At 53.3% G+C, this 15,039-nt stretch overlaps 2 protein-coding genes across 3 annotated transcripts; one reads left to right on the top strand and one right to left on the bottom strand.

Annotated features, from left to right (window-relative positions):
* The first annotated feature begins 1,339 nt into the window (after positions 1 to 1,339).
* LOC114204266 (tubulin alpha-3 chain) lies at positions 1,340 to 5,572 on the top strand. Its single transcript, XM_088019293.1, has 4 exons — positions 1,340 to 1,537; positions 2,417 to 2,565; positions 2,885 to 3,565; positions 5,276 to 5,572. Exons 1-4 carry the CDS (start codon positions 1,417 to 1,419, stop codon positions 5,570 to 5,572), a joined length of 1,248 nt encoding a protein of 415 aa, XP_087875419.1. The 5' UTR covers positions 1,340 to 1,416.
* Positions 5,573 to 6,780: 1,208 nt separating this feature from the next.
* LOC114201954 (mitotic-spindle organizing protein 2B) lies at positions 6,781 to 14,459 on the bottom strand. Of its 2 annotated transcripts, XM_028094930.2 has the most exons (4): positions 14,255 to 14,459; positions 13,912 to 14,060; positions 12,806 to 12,985; positions 6,802 to 7,041 (listed from the first exon to the last, which is right to left on the bottom strand). In XM_028094930.2, exons 1-4 carry the CDS (start codon positions 14,416 to 14,418, stop codon positions 6,884 to 6,886), a joined length of 651 nt encoding a protein of 216 aa, XP_027950731.1. In that variant the 5' UTR covers positions 14,419 to 14,459; the 3' UTR covers positions 6,802 to 6,883. The 2 variants fall into 2 exon arrangements, with proteins under 2 accessions (XP_027950730.1, XP_027950731.1); XM_028094929.2 differs by lacking the exon at positions 12,806 to 12,985 and having other exon boundaries at positions 6,781 to 7,041.
* Between the last annotated feature and the right edge of the window lie 580 nt (positions 14,460 to 15,039).

Raw genomic sequence — 15,039 nt, 5'->3', positions numbered from 1 at the left:
GAGCTTGCAGTGATCAGAGTGGGACTGAGTGAGTAGAAAACCAAATCAGGCATTCTGTGAAGTACAGGCTGCTTGGATTTAAGTAAGCCAAACTGAACAATACGGATTTGCAAATGGTGTGATTGGGTGGATTCCAAGACTTCCCAGAGTGTTGACATCATTCTCTGAAGGAGTGAGTTCCTTGTCATCGGAGAAGTTCTTTCTGGAACTGAATGCTTCCTTCTGGGGTAGATTCTTGGGGGATTGCAGCATAGTGTGAATCTCTGTGCCCTTAATTTGAGACGATGCTTGTGTAATAGAAAACAGGACTTCAGGTTCTTGGTGTGTTATATACATTAGGATTTAGGGTAGATGGGACATCTTGAATTTTCTTTGATTTCCTCTATGTATTTGTAAGGATAATGTGTCTAAAATAGAACAAATGATTAATGACTGCAGTTAGGTTCCTGGCAGGAAAGGTATGATGCAAAATATGTACTTTGAGGGAAATCTTTAAAAAGGTACTATCTATAAAGCTATGGGCAGGGTCTAAGGAAACCACCAAAGGACAGAGCAGTGTTGTAACATTTGTGATGTCTGGTAGCCTTTAACTCCTAGCTTTGAAGGTGAAGTGAGGGAGTAGTTACTAGAAGTTGAGAAGGTAGCTTTATGAAGAGCACTGACTGCTGAAAGTTTGTGGCCTTGTCTTTACACTCAAGGAACCCATGGCAGTATGGCAGGGGGTAGCAGGGAGTGAGCACGCTGACCACATTGTCCTCCAACCTCCCAGTCTCCTGCTGATGCCTGCCATTGGCTAAAGCAACCAGAAGCCAGGGGCAAGGAAGCCCTTTTAATGCAGTCCACATGGGTCAGCCTCCACGAACACAAACATAGACGGAGAAAAATAGAGGGTAGATGTAGATGGGTAGATAGAAGACACACATACAGTGACACCTGAGCTGTGGTGCACTGTGTCCTAGTACAGTTTTCCTTCCCTGAGTCTATATTACCTATTACCCTGTTATTGGACAGGACACCATCAAAAACTAGTATTTAGAGAATAACTATGACTAGCCATAATGCGAAGTTTACTATTGACAGTACATGTATAGTAGCAAATACTTTTGTATAGGGGCTAAGTCTGGCACTTATAGCTAGGGTGGTTTAGAGCACCTCAGTTTTCACAGTGACAAAAGAGTCACATAAGGCTTCTGGGAAAGACTTGTAAAAGCTTTAGACACTGAAATATACCTATATATGTTATGTTTTGCATGCTATATAGTGTCGATTGCCTTGAAAACAAGGAGGTCTCAATGTTTATGTTCTGGTTCCCAGCGCGAGTGCATCTCTATCCACGTGGGGCAGGCAGGTGTCCAGATCGGCAATGCCTGCTGGGAACTGTACTGCCTTGAACATGGAATTCAGCCTGATGGTCAGATGCCAAGTGACAAAACCATCGGCGGTGGGGATGACTCGTTCAACACGTTCTTCAGCGAGACTGGGGCTGGCAAGCATGTGCCCAGAGCGGTATTTGTGGACCTGGAACCCACCGTGGTCGGTAGGTACTGGGGCACTTGGGTGGCTTTCCTGGGACAGTGGGAGGGCCTCCCTGTGCTCCCTTGACTCCTTCCACAGAAAGGATGGGACGTGCAAGTATATGCCTGTGGCTGTGTTAGGTGAGAAACTACAGGGTTAGTGCTTCAAGTGTCCTTGGCACCGAGGCTCCTAATTTAGGAGAACCTAATGTACAGAAAAGAGGGACTGGTAACAGATTCACTCGTGGCCGCCTCGGACCCAGGCAGGTGGTTGCGTGGACCCCACCTTCAGGGTGCCGGGTCTCGGGTCCCTCCTTAACGCTGCACACATGGAGATGCTGGTGCACAAGAGTCATGACCTGCGTCTTAGACACGGAAGGTAAGTAGAGAACATTCCTTGGGATCCTGCAGCTGAGAAGCCTGAGGTGGTGGCCAGGGAGAGCTGCAAAGAGAGGGCACCGTTCAGGCGCCACCCAGGAGAAGACAGAACGTCAGCCTGAAGCGTGTGAACCGCAGGCCACCTGGGATGCCCTGACGGGACTGCCTGGCAGAGGTCATGCTGACCTGGTGACTGTCTAGTATGTCAGGGCTTTTTAGTCACACTCCTTGTGTGTAGCTACAGATGGGAAGAAATAATCGTGTGTGTGCAGGTGTGAGCTCTTTCCCTTCTTTGGGGACCAGTCAGATTGGACTTTGTACCTCCAGTGGACTTCCCCTGCTAGATCCACAGACCGCAGTTGTGGTCTGCACATCACACAGAGACGTTTCCTGTGAGACACCGATGCTGCCGACCCCCAAGGCACGGCCTGTGCGTGGTAGATGCAGAGGGTCCCCGAATCCCTCCCCCTCGGTGAGTTAACAACAGGCCTTAAAGACCCGCGGCCCACGCGTCCTCTTTGTAGATGAAGTGCGCACGGGGACCTACAGGCAGCTCTTCCACCCAGAGCAGCTGATCACCGGGAAGGAGGACGCAGCCAATAATTACGCCAGAGGCCATTATACCATCGGCAAGGAGATCGTCGACCTGGTCCTGGACCGGATCCGGAAACTGGTAAGGGGGCGCCGAGAGGGCTTCCTGTGGACGCTGCCCTGGACGGGAAGGTGGCGGGCATGGGGACCGGGAGGTCACTTTGGCCAAACCCCAGGCCGGAATCTTGAGTCCACGTCTTCCTTCACGGGTGGCTTCAATGCATCCATCGTCCACCCATCTTCACGTCTGCCTTGCTTTGCTTCTGAGTGTCACGTGTGTGTGCTGCGGCCGATTCGAACGCGTAGTGTCCTGCAGAGGAAAAGAGGAGTGACCGTGGCTCGTTGGAGGTCGGCGGTGTGGCTTCTGCAGGCACTGACCCACAGTCTGTGCTTGCTTTCAGGCGGATCTGTGCACGGGGCTGCAGGGCTTCCTCATCTTCCACAGTTTCGGGGGCGGCACCGGCTCTGGCTTCGCGTCTCTGCTCATGGAGCGGCTGTCGGTGGACTACGGCAAGAAGTCCAAGCTGGAATTTGCCATTTACCCAGCCCCCCAGGTGTCCACGGCCGTGGTGGAGCCCTACAACTCCATCCTGACCACCCACACGACCCTGGAGCATTCCGACTGTGCCTTCATGGTGGACAACGAAGCCATCTACGACATATGTCGGCGCAACCTGGATATCGAGCGGCCCACGTACACCAACCTCAATCGTCTGATCGGGCAGATCGTGTCCTCCATCACGGCCTCCCTGCGATTCGATGGGGCCCTGAACGTGGACTTGACGGAATTCCAGACCAACCTGGTCCCGTACCCCCGCATCCACTTTCCCCTGGCCACGTACGCCCCCGTCATCTCTGCCGAGAAGGCCTACCACGAGCAGCTGTCCGTGGCCGAGATCACCAATGCCTGCTTCGAGCCGGCCAACCAGATGGTCAAGTGTGACCCTCGGCACGGCAAGTACATGGCCTGCTGCATGTTGTACAGGGGGGACGTGGTCCCGAAAGATGTCAACGCGGCCATCGCCACCATCAAGACCAAGCGCACCATCCAGTTTGTGGATTGGTGCCCGACTGGATTTAAGGTAGGACTGGGTAATGTGGTGTGGTTTTACCTGTCAGCAGCAGCAGCCCAACACAGAATGCCCTTTGTGGAGAATACCCCCGTTCCTTGGCAGCCAGCCCCTTGGTTATAAATTAGGGAGCCAGAGTGATAATTTATTCATTGGTGCCTTTTGAACTTCCTTCCTGAGGAATCACACTATATACCTGTGGTGAGAATTTTTTTTTAACAGAACAGGAAATTTTTGGAACGATTTTTGTTCCTTCCTTTGGGTGGTGAATGAGTGTAGGGAAATGTAGTTTGGATTTAGAAATGTAGAAATTTTCAAAGCATTTTAACAATTTATGTGGATATTTGAAATTGGGACATTATTATAAACGTTGTCACGAAAACCCACTTTATTCCACGGACATTTAGAAATTAAACCCAATTTAAATGTCCCATGCAGTGTTTGATTTAAAGAAAAACTTTCATGAATATTTTTGGGAAGAAATGGCAACATATTTATTTCTCATTTGGTAAGCTCAACAATTTTGGCCTGAGTTTGCCTCCAACGTAGTTCATACCAACCTTCCATTCGATACAGTATAGGAAACTTGCTGTCGCTTTGCAGCTTTGTCCAATACTTGAATACTAAACTCTATCAGTGCTTTCCAACTGGGAAAATGGGCTTCTCTCTGCTTTGCTTTTCATGCCATCTCTGTGGGCTCAGAACTCACCGCTTCTGGTGGGCTCGCTGCACTGGGTCCTTAACTAGCACTTTCTACTCTGGGTTCAGGGGTCAGCACGGTTGGCAGACCAGCCACCTACCTAGTTTTGTAAATAAAATGTCATGTGAACACAGCCACACCTGTTAATTGGCGTGTCATTGTGGCTGCTTTTGTGCTACAAAGAGAGAATTAGTAATTGTGACCGAGACCGTGTGGCCTGCCCAGCCTCGGATATGTGCTGTCTTGCCCTTTTATAGACAATGTTTGCTGAGCCCGGTTCTAATTGACCCTATGTATTGCTGCCCAAATCTCTGGTCACATTGTCCCCTGATTTGGAAACTACTCTAGAATGCCTCCCCTTTGGTCCCAGCCCTTGAACATCACCCCCTTTCTTCTACTTAGCACACACATAGGCCATCTCCTGTTGCAGCAGTAGCAACAGTCTTCGGACCTCTGACAGCATTCCTGTCATCCTGTGACGCACACACTGGCTCACTTGATGGGAGACGGGGGTATGATCTCCCCTCGTGATAAAACCATAGTGCTCTGACTCGAGTGGAAGAGGTTTCAGCTACAGAAATGAATCCCCATCTGTGGAAGCTTATGGAGAAAATAATATCTGAAGAATAGAAAGTAGCATCCCTTTCTTCCTTCCTTCTTTTTTTCTTTCTCTTTCTTTTTTTTTCTCTTTCTTCTTCTTTTTCTATTTTTAGGATTAACTTTAAGTGCCATTTATTCCGGTAATATCCCTTTTTAGAAGAAACAGTCCTGTTACCTGAGCACCTCACATGGCTCAGGTGCTGGGACACAGCCCTTCCGGCAGCTTGGGCCCGAGCCAGGCTGGCCGGCTCCAGGGCTTCTTTTTCCCCATTGTCCTTGTCTAGAAACCAGCAGCCTGCTCACCTGACACCTCGCCTGGCATGAAGAAGGCGCCTGCATGTCTTCCGTTTCCATGAAAGCATCCTCCATTTCTGGGTTTGACTGAAGCTTCACAGACTTTTTTTCTTCCCGTTCTCTGGCAGGTGGGCATCAACTACCAGCCCCCCACCGTCGTCCCCGGGGGTGACCTGGCCAAGGTGCAGCGGGCTGTGTGCATGCTGAGCAACACTACCGCCATTGCCGAGGCCTGGGCCCGCCTGGACCATAAGTTTGACCTCATGTACGCAAAGAGGGCCTTTGTGCACTGGTACGTGGGGGAAGGCATGGAGGAAGGGGAGTTCTCTGAGGCCCGGGAGGACCTGGCAGCTCTGGAGAAAGATTATGAAGAGGTGGGTGTGGATTCCGTGGAAGCAGAGGCCGAAGAAGGGGAAGAATACTGAATGGGAGTGGGGCTGGCAGGGGTTCCTCTCCCCCCGACCCCCTCACCCCCTCCTGCCACCTTGCAGCACATCTTGTTTCCAGTTGTTTACAATTAAAGTTTCTCCATGAAGCCTCTGTCTATTTTGATGCACAGTGGGACACAGGTCTCTGCCGGCAGGGAGGGGTAGGACCCCAAGGCCTGCTGGGCCACATGGAAGGCTGTCCTGGGCTGTACTGTAGGAGTTCGGTGCAGCACTACTTATATCTTAAGGAGCCACTGTTGATGTGACATGACCTGGGGGAAACAGTGTTTCCAGATCAAGGTTTCAAGGCACAAAGATTTCCCTAGATTCTAGGAAACCTAGTTAGATTTTCAGTTGTGTTTGTCATTTTTCAGGCTTCTCTGTTAATGGCACATGGTAAGAGTTTGGAACGAAGTTTGAACATCTGAGGTCCGTGGAAGGGGGCTGTTGACAAAGTCCCTAACACTGTGGGCCACATGTGTAGGGTGAGGACATTTTTAGGGGGGAAAGATCTTACTGTATTTTGCATGGCATTCACAACCCACAGGGTGAGCTCTAGGTTACAACAGTTCATCTTTGACTTCGCTGTGCACGTACCCTGTATGACAGCATCCCCCCTCCACACTCAGGCCCTTACAGCTGAGCACCCTAGGAACAGTCTCGGCAAAAGCACTGCAACTTTCCCTTCAGCAAAACACGTTGATGTCCGTTTATAAAAGATCTAGGAATACAGTTGACCCTCGAACAACAGGAGTTTCAATGGTGCAGGGTCAACTGTATGGATTTTTTACAGTATGGTAGTGTAAATGTATTTTCCTTATGATTTTCCTTTCTTTAGCATCTTCTTATGGTAAGAAATACAGTATGTAATACATATATGAAGTATGTATTAATTGGCTTTATATTATCGGTAAGGCTTCCTGTTAACAATAGGCTACTAGTAGGTAAGCTTTGAGGATTCAAAAGTTATACTCGGATTTTCAACTATGCAGGAGGTTGGTGCCCCTTACCCTTGTGTCGTTCAAGGGCCAACTGTACAGATATTTTCTCTCCAACATGAAAATAAGGTACAGGAGGGTGAAATCACTGGTTTAAGTCAGTTAGTTCAGCTGTAGCACAGCCAGGCCCACCAGGCAGATCTGATTCTAAATCTTTGTGTCTTAATATATTCAAAAGGTGATAGAAAACAGCTTGGATGGACCCTCGGTTTTTCACAAAGCTTTACTACCAACTGGGGGAAAGCCCAGGTAGCCTCTGCTAGGAGACTGGCGAAGCCCAGAGCTGGACGGCGTGAGAAGTCTGCCCATCTCAGGTGCTGCTCCGAGTGGGGCTCTTCCCCGGCCCGCCCCCCTTGGGCAGCCTGGTGGCACTGGGTTGTCGGGGCATCCTTTGGCTGGATCCTTCCCGGCCACTGCGCTCTGCCAGTGCTGGGCCTCCACTCAGAGCCATGCTGCCTTTGTTTCTCCCTGAGCAGACACAGAATACAACCATTAGGAACCAGGGCTGACTCCACAGTTGGCACGTCGACTACATTTATGTTCCTTGCACATTACGTCTAGCACATCTCTGTCCGACCTTTGCAGCCAGGAACCCTCTGTCAGCCCTGAGCCCTGAGGCTGAGGGCTGCCTGGAGATGGCACATCCAAGAGAAATCCTGGGCAGAGTCAGGAGGCCCTCAAGCATGGGTCCTAGGACAGGAGCAGTGCAAGGAGCAATGGGGAAAGTCCACAAGGCCCATTTCGGGAAAGGTGAGCTCAGCTGGTTGACTCCTGCCCTGGAAAGGTAAAGGACTCAGCCGACCACCAGCAGTGCAGGAGGGCTCACCAGCTGGGCTGCTACCTCCTGCCTCCCCCGGCATTCCCCGCTCCAGATTGCCCACAATTGAACTGCGTGCACTGATGGTGCAGGAGGCACAACCATCAGGAATGGAAGTCAGGCTTTTGGATTTGGGTCTTGGGACGCTCTTTCTCACAGGTGTTTCCCTACCCACCTCAAAAGTATTTTGCAACCATTTGGTGGTCAGGCCTCTTGCCCTCAAGTTCAGCTTCCGGATCCTGTGATTGGGTTCCTGCCAAGGCTTGACTGCTCAACGAGACTTGCCCTGACCACAGGCAGTCATATTTAGATGGAGACCACTGGTGCAGATATCCCTTGACTTGTAAGTTACTTACCTTACCCTCTTTCTGTGAAGACAGGAAAATGCAACCACACCTAGGCCAGAGCTTTATTTTAAAGGAATGGCTTCCCTGGACTCAGGGTGTTGACAGCATTCATAAGACTGACAGAGGACACCACAGTGGACAAAACGTACTCAGGGAGCAGGCTCACCCACTGGGTCACAGTCCCTCCCCATTGGGCCTCCCTTGGCCAGGGCTCTTCTCCAGCCTGGCAGGGTCCACCCTGCAGACTCTGATCAGGGTATGTGTCCTGTGTTTGACCCTTAGCCTCAAAGTCCATTAGTCAAATAGCCTGCACTGGGGACTTGTAGGTTTTTGGAGAAAAGACACCATGAGGTTTCTTGGGGGGCATGTTAAGTCATTCCTGTTTTCCCATCTGTCATCTTGAACAAGGGGAGGCACCTGCATTTGCAGTACTGCAGACCCTGGGCCCTCCAGGGCATCAGACCTGCTGTCCAGGCCCTCTGATACAACTACATTCTCCCAGGATTCCTGCAGAGCTAGGACAGACCTCCTACAGAGCATTTCTGAACAGCTCCTCTCCAGAGAACAGGGGGTCTCTGCTGCCCAGTGGGATGGAAAGGGTGACAGTGGTGGCACACTTGAAATTCTGACAGCTCAGATTTTCCCTTGCTTTGCCACCCTGGGCTTCACACTCAAGTGCTTGCGTACAGTTGACTCAACAAAGATGTAATAACAGGTTACCCAGGGCAGAGGACATGTGGTGGGGTGAAGCTGGGCCAACTCAGCCTGCCAGTGACTCATGGAAAAGACAGACACAAAGTAGAGAGCTGTCACCACACATTTCCTTTTTCCTGTTACAAATGCTGATATTCTGGTGCCCACTGACTGGTCAGTGGGCAAGGATCCTGTCTCGTACGAGTGCATGCGCCCCACCGCCTTGCAGCTCCCAACATGCTCTTGCCCACTCTGAGGCCATGTCCCTCTCCAGGCTGGGCCAGGCTGACAGAACTCATCTGTAGCACCTGGCCTAATCCGGGGTACTTAGGTGCCCCACAAACTCAGCTCAGGGCACTTCTGAAGGACTTGCAAGTACAGCTCAACCCCAGCAAATGGCAGCGTGGATCTCAGATGTGGGCCTGAGTCTGAATGTAGCTTTTCTTCAGCATGCCACGCACTGGAATTTCCTCTCCCTCTCAGTATAGTGACCAGGGCCCTTCGGGAAACTCAAGGATGAGAGGAAAGGAGAAAACAGCAAATAATGTTCATCTTTAACCTTGATGAGGCTGATAATCCCTGGAAATAAGACACCAATGTAACTTTGAGCCATAAAAAGCATTAAGAGCACCATCTAACAATGAAAGTAGACCATTTATCCAGCTCTGTGCAATTCTTAGAACCTTCAGGAATCATGTGCTCTCAGTTAGTGGGGAGACTCAGGCAGGCTCATTTTGTGCAGAGCTGGGGAGGTTGAGGAGAGTGACATTCTGGTCTCAGGAGAATGGTGTGCACAGCCTATCAGTGGTCAGACCGGCTCTGTTAAGCCTGGCTCAGCCATGCGCCCCTGGATCCTGCAAGAGACTTTCTGGAGCAGGTCCTATCTGCCCCAGGTCCCTGCGTGGGTAATTAGGGTCAGAGGGAACGGAGGATGGAGCTGAGCCAAAGGTGGGAGGGGTGATATGCCCTCAGGCCCAATACCTGAGCGGCCCTCAAACAGTTGAAGACAATGACCACTGAAGGTTAAAAAGTCTCCCTGTCTCCCCTCCCCTGCCCCGAAACAAAACCCCAAGTGCAACCTCAAACACACACCCTACAGCTGGGGAGGTGGCTGACCCCAGTGGGACCTACTGTGCCGTTTACCTGTGGTGTGGCCTGTGTGATCCTGACTCCCCATCCCCGCGAGCCCTGCTGGCAGGGCTGGGGGGATCAAGGGTTGACAGAAAGCCTGAGTGCGGGTTGCTGCTCCCATCCTGTCTATGGTGCCCAGGAGCGGCCTTTCTCCTTCATGGTGCCCGTGCTCCCTAGTGCTCAAATGGGCTGGTGGGGCTGCCAAGGCCAAATATTAGTGACCATGAGCGCACACCAGATGCATGTTGTGTGAGGAAGGAAAAGAACAGGGGGTTGAAGCAGCACAGCAGGTGCCCCGATATCCGCAAGGCTGGCTGGCAAGGTTGGTGGCCAGGATGAGGGAGTGGCCAGGACGGTCCATCTCTGCTACCATGGGCAGGTCTACACCCACCAGCCAGTCCTGCTGCCCTTTCTGGCTGAGTACGCCGGAGGGGCTTATTCAGTGCTTCCAGAACACATACAGACGTAACGACGAGGACTCGTGCACCGTGGACATGCACCCATGCATCTTTAACCCTTACTGTAGCCTATGCTTCTTGGGGGGTGTGACCCCTCCTACATGTGTACATACAGCCCTGACTCAGTGTTCCGGGCAAAGTGTCGTTGTGATTGTTCTTGAGCAGCGTTGTCCAACAGAAATATGATGTGAGCCACATGTGTCACTCATTTTCTAGTAGCCACGTTAAAAAGTAAAAAGAAACAGGAAATTTAAATAATGTATTTTAATTAGCCCAAATGTGCAACATTATCATTTCAACATGTGATCAGTATAAAAATTACTTGTGAGGTATTCTCTTTTTGTGCCAGTTCTCTGGCATCTGGCCATCTGATGTGTACTTAACCTTGCAGTGAGTCTCAGCTGCACCAGCCCTGGGGGGCCCATGGCTTCCATATTGGACAACACAGCTCTGTGTCAGGCTCACAGCTTCTGCACACCAAACTTCCTGTTACATGTTCTGGAGGAACATCTTTTTAAAGTATACAGTTTCCAGGCGCCTGGGTGGCTCAGTTGGTTAAGCGACTGCCTTCGGCTCAGGTCACGATCCTGGAGTCCCGGGATCGAGTCCCACATCGGGCTTCCTGCTCCGCAGGGAGTCTGCTTCTCCCTCTGACCCTCTTCCCTCTCGTGCTCTCTATCTCTCATTCTCTCTCTCTCAAATAAATAAATAAAATCTTTAAAAATAAATAAATAAATAAAGTATACGGTTTCCCAGGCGCCTGAGTGGCTCAGTTGGTTAAGCGTCTGCCTTCGGCTAGGATCATGATCCCAGAGTCCTGGGATCAAGCCCCATGTCAGGCTCCCTGCTGGGTGGGGAGTCGGCTTCTCCCTCTGCACCTCCCCACGCTCGTGCTCTCTCTCTCTCTCTCAAATAAATTCTTTAAAAAAAAGGTATGCAGTTTCCCTAAACTTTAACAGAGAACACTCAACTGAATTTTATTTTTCCTCAGTGACCACATCCCCACCAAGACAAGCATTTACCCCCTCTGTGCTCTTAGGGTCTTCTGTTTCTCCATTTTCTGCCTGGTAAAGGCAGAAATGAGTGAGCTTATTAGTGACAGTCCCCACAGGCCACCTGGATGGCCAGGGGACAGGAACCCAAATGACCCGCTGTGCCTGCTACAGCTTACCAGATCAAACTCCTGGGGGGGGCATCTAGCCCTTGGTCTGCAGCAGTTCCACACCCCGATTCCATGGGAAACCTAAGGCCAGTTAGCCCCAACAGCCCCAAGCCCCCATCACAATCCTAGTACTACCACAGTCCCCCAACTGATCACTCTGACAACTCTCCTTGTTTTCTCCATCCTAGACCCTGCCCAAGCTCTGTGTGGACAGATTCTGCACATGTGGCCTCAGAGCTCTTGGTCTCTGACAGCCTCTGCCTCTTGGCCACCGCACACTCCTGGCTGGCCTGGCCCCTCACGTGCCCCGCTCATGTGCCCCGCTCCCCTTCAGTGCCTGCCCACCAAACCCTCTTTCCAGGCTGCCCTCTACCCTCACTGGGCATCTCCCCAGGGCCTCCATGTCCTCATATCCTGGTTGCTGGCTGCCCAACCCAGCAGACCCAAGGCCTAAGCACTCGAGAAAACCTCATGGGGCCCAGCACTCCATGCCACTTCTATCCCTGTGCTTGGGGCTTCCTTCCCACCTCTGTCAGAGCCCCTCTCTGCCAGTGCTCCCAGCGCCAAACCCACATTTCCTCTTGACTCTCTACCCTCCCCTCCCCTTTTCCCCCCTCCAAACTTGGGTCTGCTCCCACCAGGGGCGTGGGCCTGCATCTCTGGCTGGAGCCCTCCCCACTCCCCCTACCTCAAAGGGCTGCAGGGCAACAGGACTCTGAGCCCGATTAACACTTGCTGCTCCAGAAAGGCTGGCTACACTGGCTACCTCCCGTCTCTGTCACCACTGATTGATCTAGCCATCTCCCTCCCCGGAAGGAGGACGTGTCCACCTCAGAGCGCCCCTGAGTCCTCAGCCCTGAGAGCCAGCTGGGTACCCAGTCACTGGGTGAGCAAGCGGCAACGCCGCCTCAAACGAGGGGGGCTATGCCCAGTTTCTCTCCCCTCCTGCCCATTGATTCAATTCAGCCTTGTAGTCTACCCACCTCTGCCCTGACCTGCCCCCTTAGCCCTCCCCCACCCAGCCGGCCTGAGCTCCAGGTGGCACCCAGAACAGCGAGGTAGGTGATGTGGGGAGGGACATGGAGAGGGCAGCCAGGGCACCTGTGGGATCTCAGGCCCTCACACACCCAGCTGGTTCTGGGGCTCCAGCCTCATCACACATGGCAATCCATGGAAGGTACCCTTGGTACAGGAGGCAGGCAGGAAAGGGTAATCACAGCTTATCCTCTAGGCTACCCGTCCAGGTGGGTGACAGCATTTAAGGGGCCAAGGCATATCTCATACCTAAGGCTTTATCCTCAACATCAAAGTAAAGGCTCTCCCGTCCCTCTGCCTATTGTCCTCTTCTGGGGTGAGGGCACCTCCACAGAGTACAAGTCTCACCTAGTAGAGCCGGCCTCTGCGTAGCAGAGGGTGTCGGTCCCATTCTAGAAGAACTGCAGGTTGTCTCTAATAAACTGAGCCATGAAATCGTGTCCCGACCTCTAAGCTGTGTGGCAGAAATGACCTGTAAGGTCCTGCCCTTGCAGCTCATCTCGAAGCTGCTGACTTTCTGGGGGCCACAGCAGTTTCCACAGAAACAAGAAAGAGCACCAACCCCCAGAGATAAACCAATAAACGCAACCTGCGAAAGGAGAGAACAGGCAGCAAGAGAACCGGAGGGAACCGGGGGGCCCTGGAGAGAGAGGCGAGTGCGTGGCAGCTGGGCCGTGGAGCAGAACCGGAGAGGCCGCAGGCCGCGGGGCCGAGGAAAAGGAGGGCCTTGCAGGGGGACTACAGTTCTTGGCAGAGAGAAAGGAGGCCTCTGGAGGTCAGAGAGAGACACAAAGAGAGTAGACAGAGTGTGGATCAGTTAGGAAGCCTGCGCTCCAGTGCCCAGGGCCTCTCAGGACAGGGGGCGTGGGTACCCAGGGCCCTGGCACTCCCACCCACGGGGGCCCAGCCTGCGCCCAACCCCAACACCAGCCCCTTCTCAGGATGTCCGTGAGTGCCTGAGCGCTTCTGGCCAAGCATTCAGCGCGTTTCTGAAATTGGGAGCAGATGCGACACACCAGAAGGCCGCAGTCGGAACTCTACTGGACACCCTTGTAGCAGCACCCGCTCATCCCCCAGTCGTGACTCTCAAGAGTGAGGAGGCCCCTGAAACTTGAGCCCAGTGCTGTGCCCACTCAGGCCTCTGCACCCCGTGTGTCTAGGGTAGCCCGGGGCTGCCACACTGACCCCTGTCCTGCAATCTGAGGAAGGAAGCTCGGCTGGCTATGTTCCCGAGCAGCACCTGGGCCCTGGTGGGGAAGAGACGAAGAGGGGGCAGGAGGGCCTCTGCCTGGCCCACTCCCTGAGCACTTTCCTGGACGCTGTACACACCGTGAGAACAGGAACCAAAACCACCTTGTTCCTGTCTTTGTGGAATGAAAGCACTTCTACCCAAGAAGGTAGGCAGAATCCTAGATGAGGCCTAGCCTACTTGGGCCACCCTGGACACCCATTTTGCATCCGCCTGATCTGGACCTGCACATGTGCACTCTCAGTGGTAGCAACGAAGCCAAAGCTGGGGACTGGAAACCAAGAGGGGAGCCCTTGGATGGTCCCTGCAGGTCCCGGGGAGAAGACCCACAGTAGGACCGGGCCACTCAGGGCCAAGCCTGCGTTGTGCCTGGCGCTGCCCATTTCCCTCCCCCGCCACCCACCGCCTGAGCCGCAGGGGCAGGGCGCACCGGGCTCAGCTCTGACCTCGGGTCTCTGGCACGCTCGATGTGGGCAGAGACACGGCCGCGGGGTCCTGGGCCTCGCCCGCCAGCCTCTGGCCAGCACACATGGACTTGAGCATCTGGAAGACGGCGAGGGGCGCCACGTTCAGCTTCAGCAGGTCCACCAGGATCCTGGAGAGAACACAGGCGGTGGACAGTGAGCCCTCCTTGCCCGGGCCTAGGACGGCCACCTCCCTCAGGACCCCAGCTCTACTCTGGGCGCCCAAAGGCGTCCGAAAAGGGCGGGAGGGCCCCTCCAGACCAAAGGCCGGGGCAGGGGAGCGGGAGAGCAGGGGCGTCTGGGGGTAGGACGAGCGCGCGCTCACTTGAACACGTCGGGGTCGATGGCGCCACCCGCCGCCTGCGCCAGCTCGTACAGTTCCATCTCCTCGGCACTCAGCACCTTCTTCCGCCGCAGCGCGAGCTTCTGCAGGGCCGCCTCCAGCCCCGGGGGCGCTCCCGGCCCGGGGCCTGCCCCCGGCGCCGCCATATACGCGCCCGGCGAGAAGATGAGCGCTGCGCGCGCGCCTCCGCCCCTCCGCCGCGCCCCTCCGCCGCTTCCACAGCGCCCTCTACTGGCCCCGCGCGGCCCTTCAGGGACCGGTTAGTCTCCTCTCCGCCGTTTGATCCGCATTTGCCTGCGGCATGAGACGTGATAAAAGCAGAAAAATGTTCATCTTTAGCCCCGAAGGCTGACCTATAACCTGAATAGTTTTGATAAGGATCAATAAGTACTGGCTGCTACATTCTTAAAGGGTCTCATGACTGCCAGTTAATATCGAGCTGAACGATAAGCACCAGAGAAATCTTGCGAAAGTAGCTTTAGGACTAGAAATTCCGAGAAGACATTTATGATCCAATACTCCCTGCACGGCTCCTCCGCCTATCGAACACTAAGCATATAACCACCAGCTTCATACAGCAAAAGTGCAGCAGTCTCTGCCTACAGGCCCTGTCCCTGTGCTACTTCAATGAACTTACTAAGTTGCACCAAGAGTCTCAAGAATTCTTTCCTGACGGTTGCACTCAGTGATCCCACAATAGGGAGATGTGTTAGGCGTGGGGGATACCGAGGCTGACCGCAGAGACACGTTTCTGGGCGATCAGGGTC

This window comes from Eumetopias jubatus, unplaced genomic scaffold (genome assembly GCF_037043125.1).
Source record: "Eumetopias jubatus isolate StellerSeaLion01/CBP00866 unplaced genomic scaffold, mEumJub1_p1.0 scaffold_16, whole genome shotgun sequence".
NCBI classification, from domain to species: domain Eukaryota; kingdom Metazoa; phylum Chordata; class Mammalia; order Carnivora; family Otariidae; genus Eumetopias; species Eumetopias jubatus.
Note: the sequence above shows the minus strand (reverse complement) of the source record. Positions and strands in the feature narration are given on the sequence as shown.

Excerpts from the sequence above, each read along its gene's own strand:
- LOC114204266 (XM_088019293.1), top strand. The coding sequence starts at position 1,417 with ATGCCAAGTGACAAAACCATCGGCGGTGGGGATGACTCGTTCAACACG. Across the intron at positions 1,538-2,416 it reads CCTGGAACCCACCGTGGTCG|ATGAAGTGCGCACGGGGACC; the intron begins GTAGGTACTGGG and ends TCCTCTTTGTAG. Across the intron at positions 2,566-2,884 it reads TGGACCGGATCCGGAAACTG|GCGGATCTGTGCACGGGGCT; the intron begins GTAAGGGGGCGC and ends GCTTGCTTTCAG.
- LOC114201954 (XM_028094930.2), bottom strand. The coding sequence starts at position 14,418 with ATGGCGGCGCCGGGGGCAGGCCCCGGGCCGGGAGCGCCCCCGGGGCTG. Across the intron at positions 14,061-14,254 it reads ATCGACCCCGACGTGTTCAA|GATCCTGGTGGACCTGCTGA; the intron begins GTGAGCGCGCGC and ends TGTTCTCTCCAG. Across the intron at positions 7,042-12,805 it reads CCTGTTCTCTCCTTTCGCAG|GGAGAAACAAAGGCAGCATG; the intron begins GTTGCGTTTATT and ends GTGTCTGCTCAG.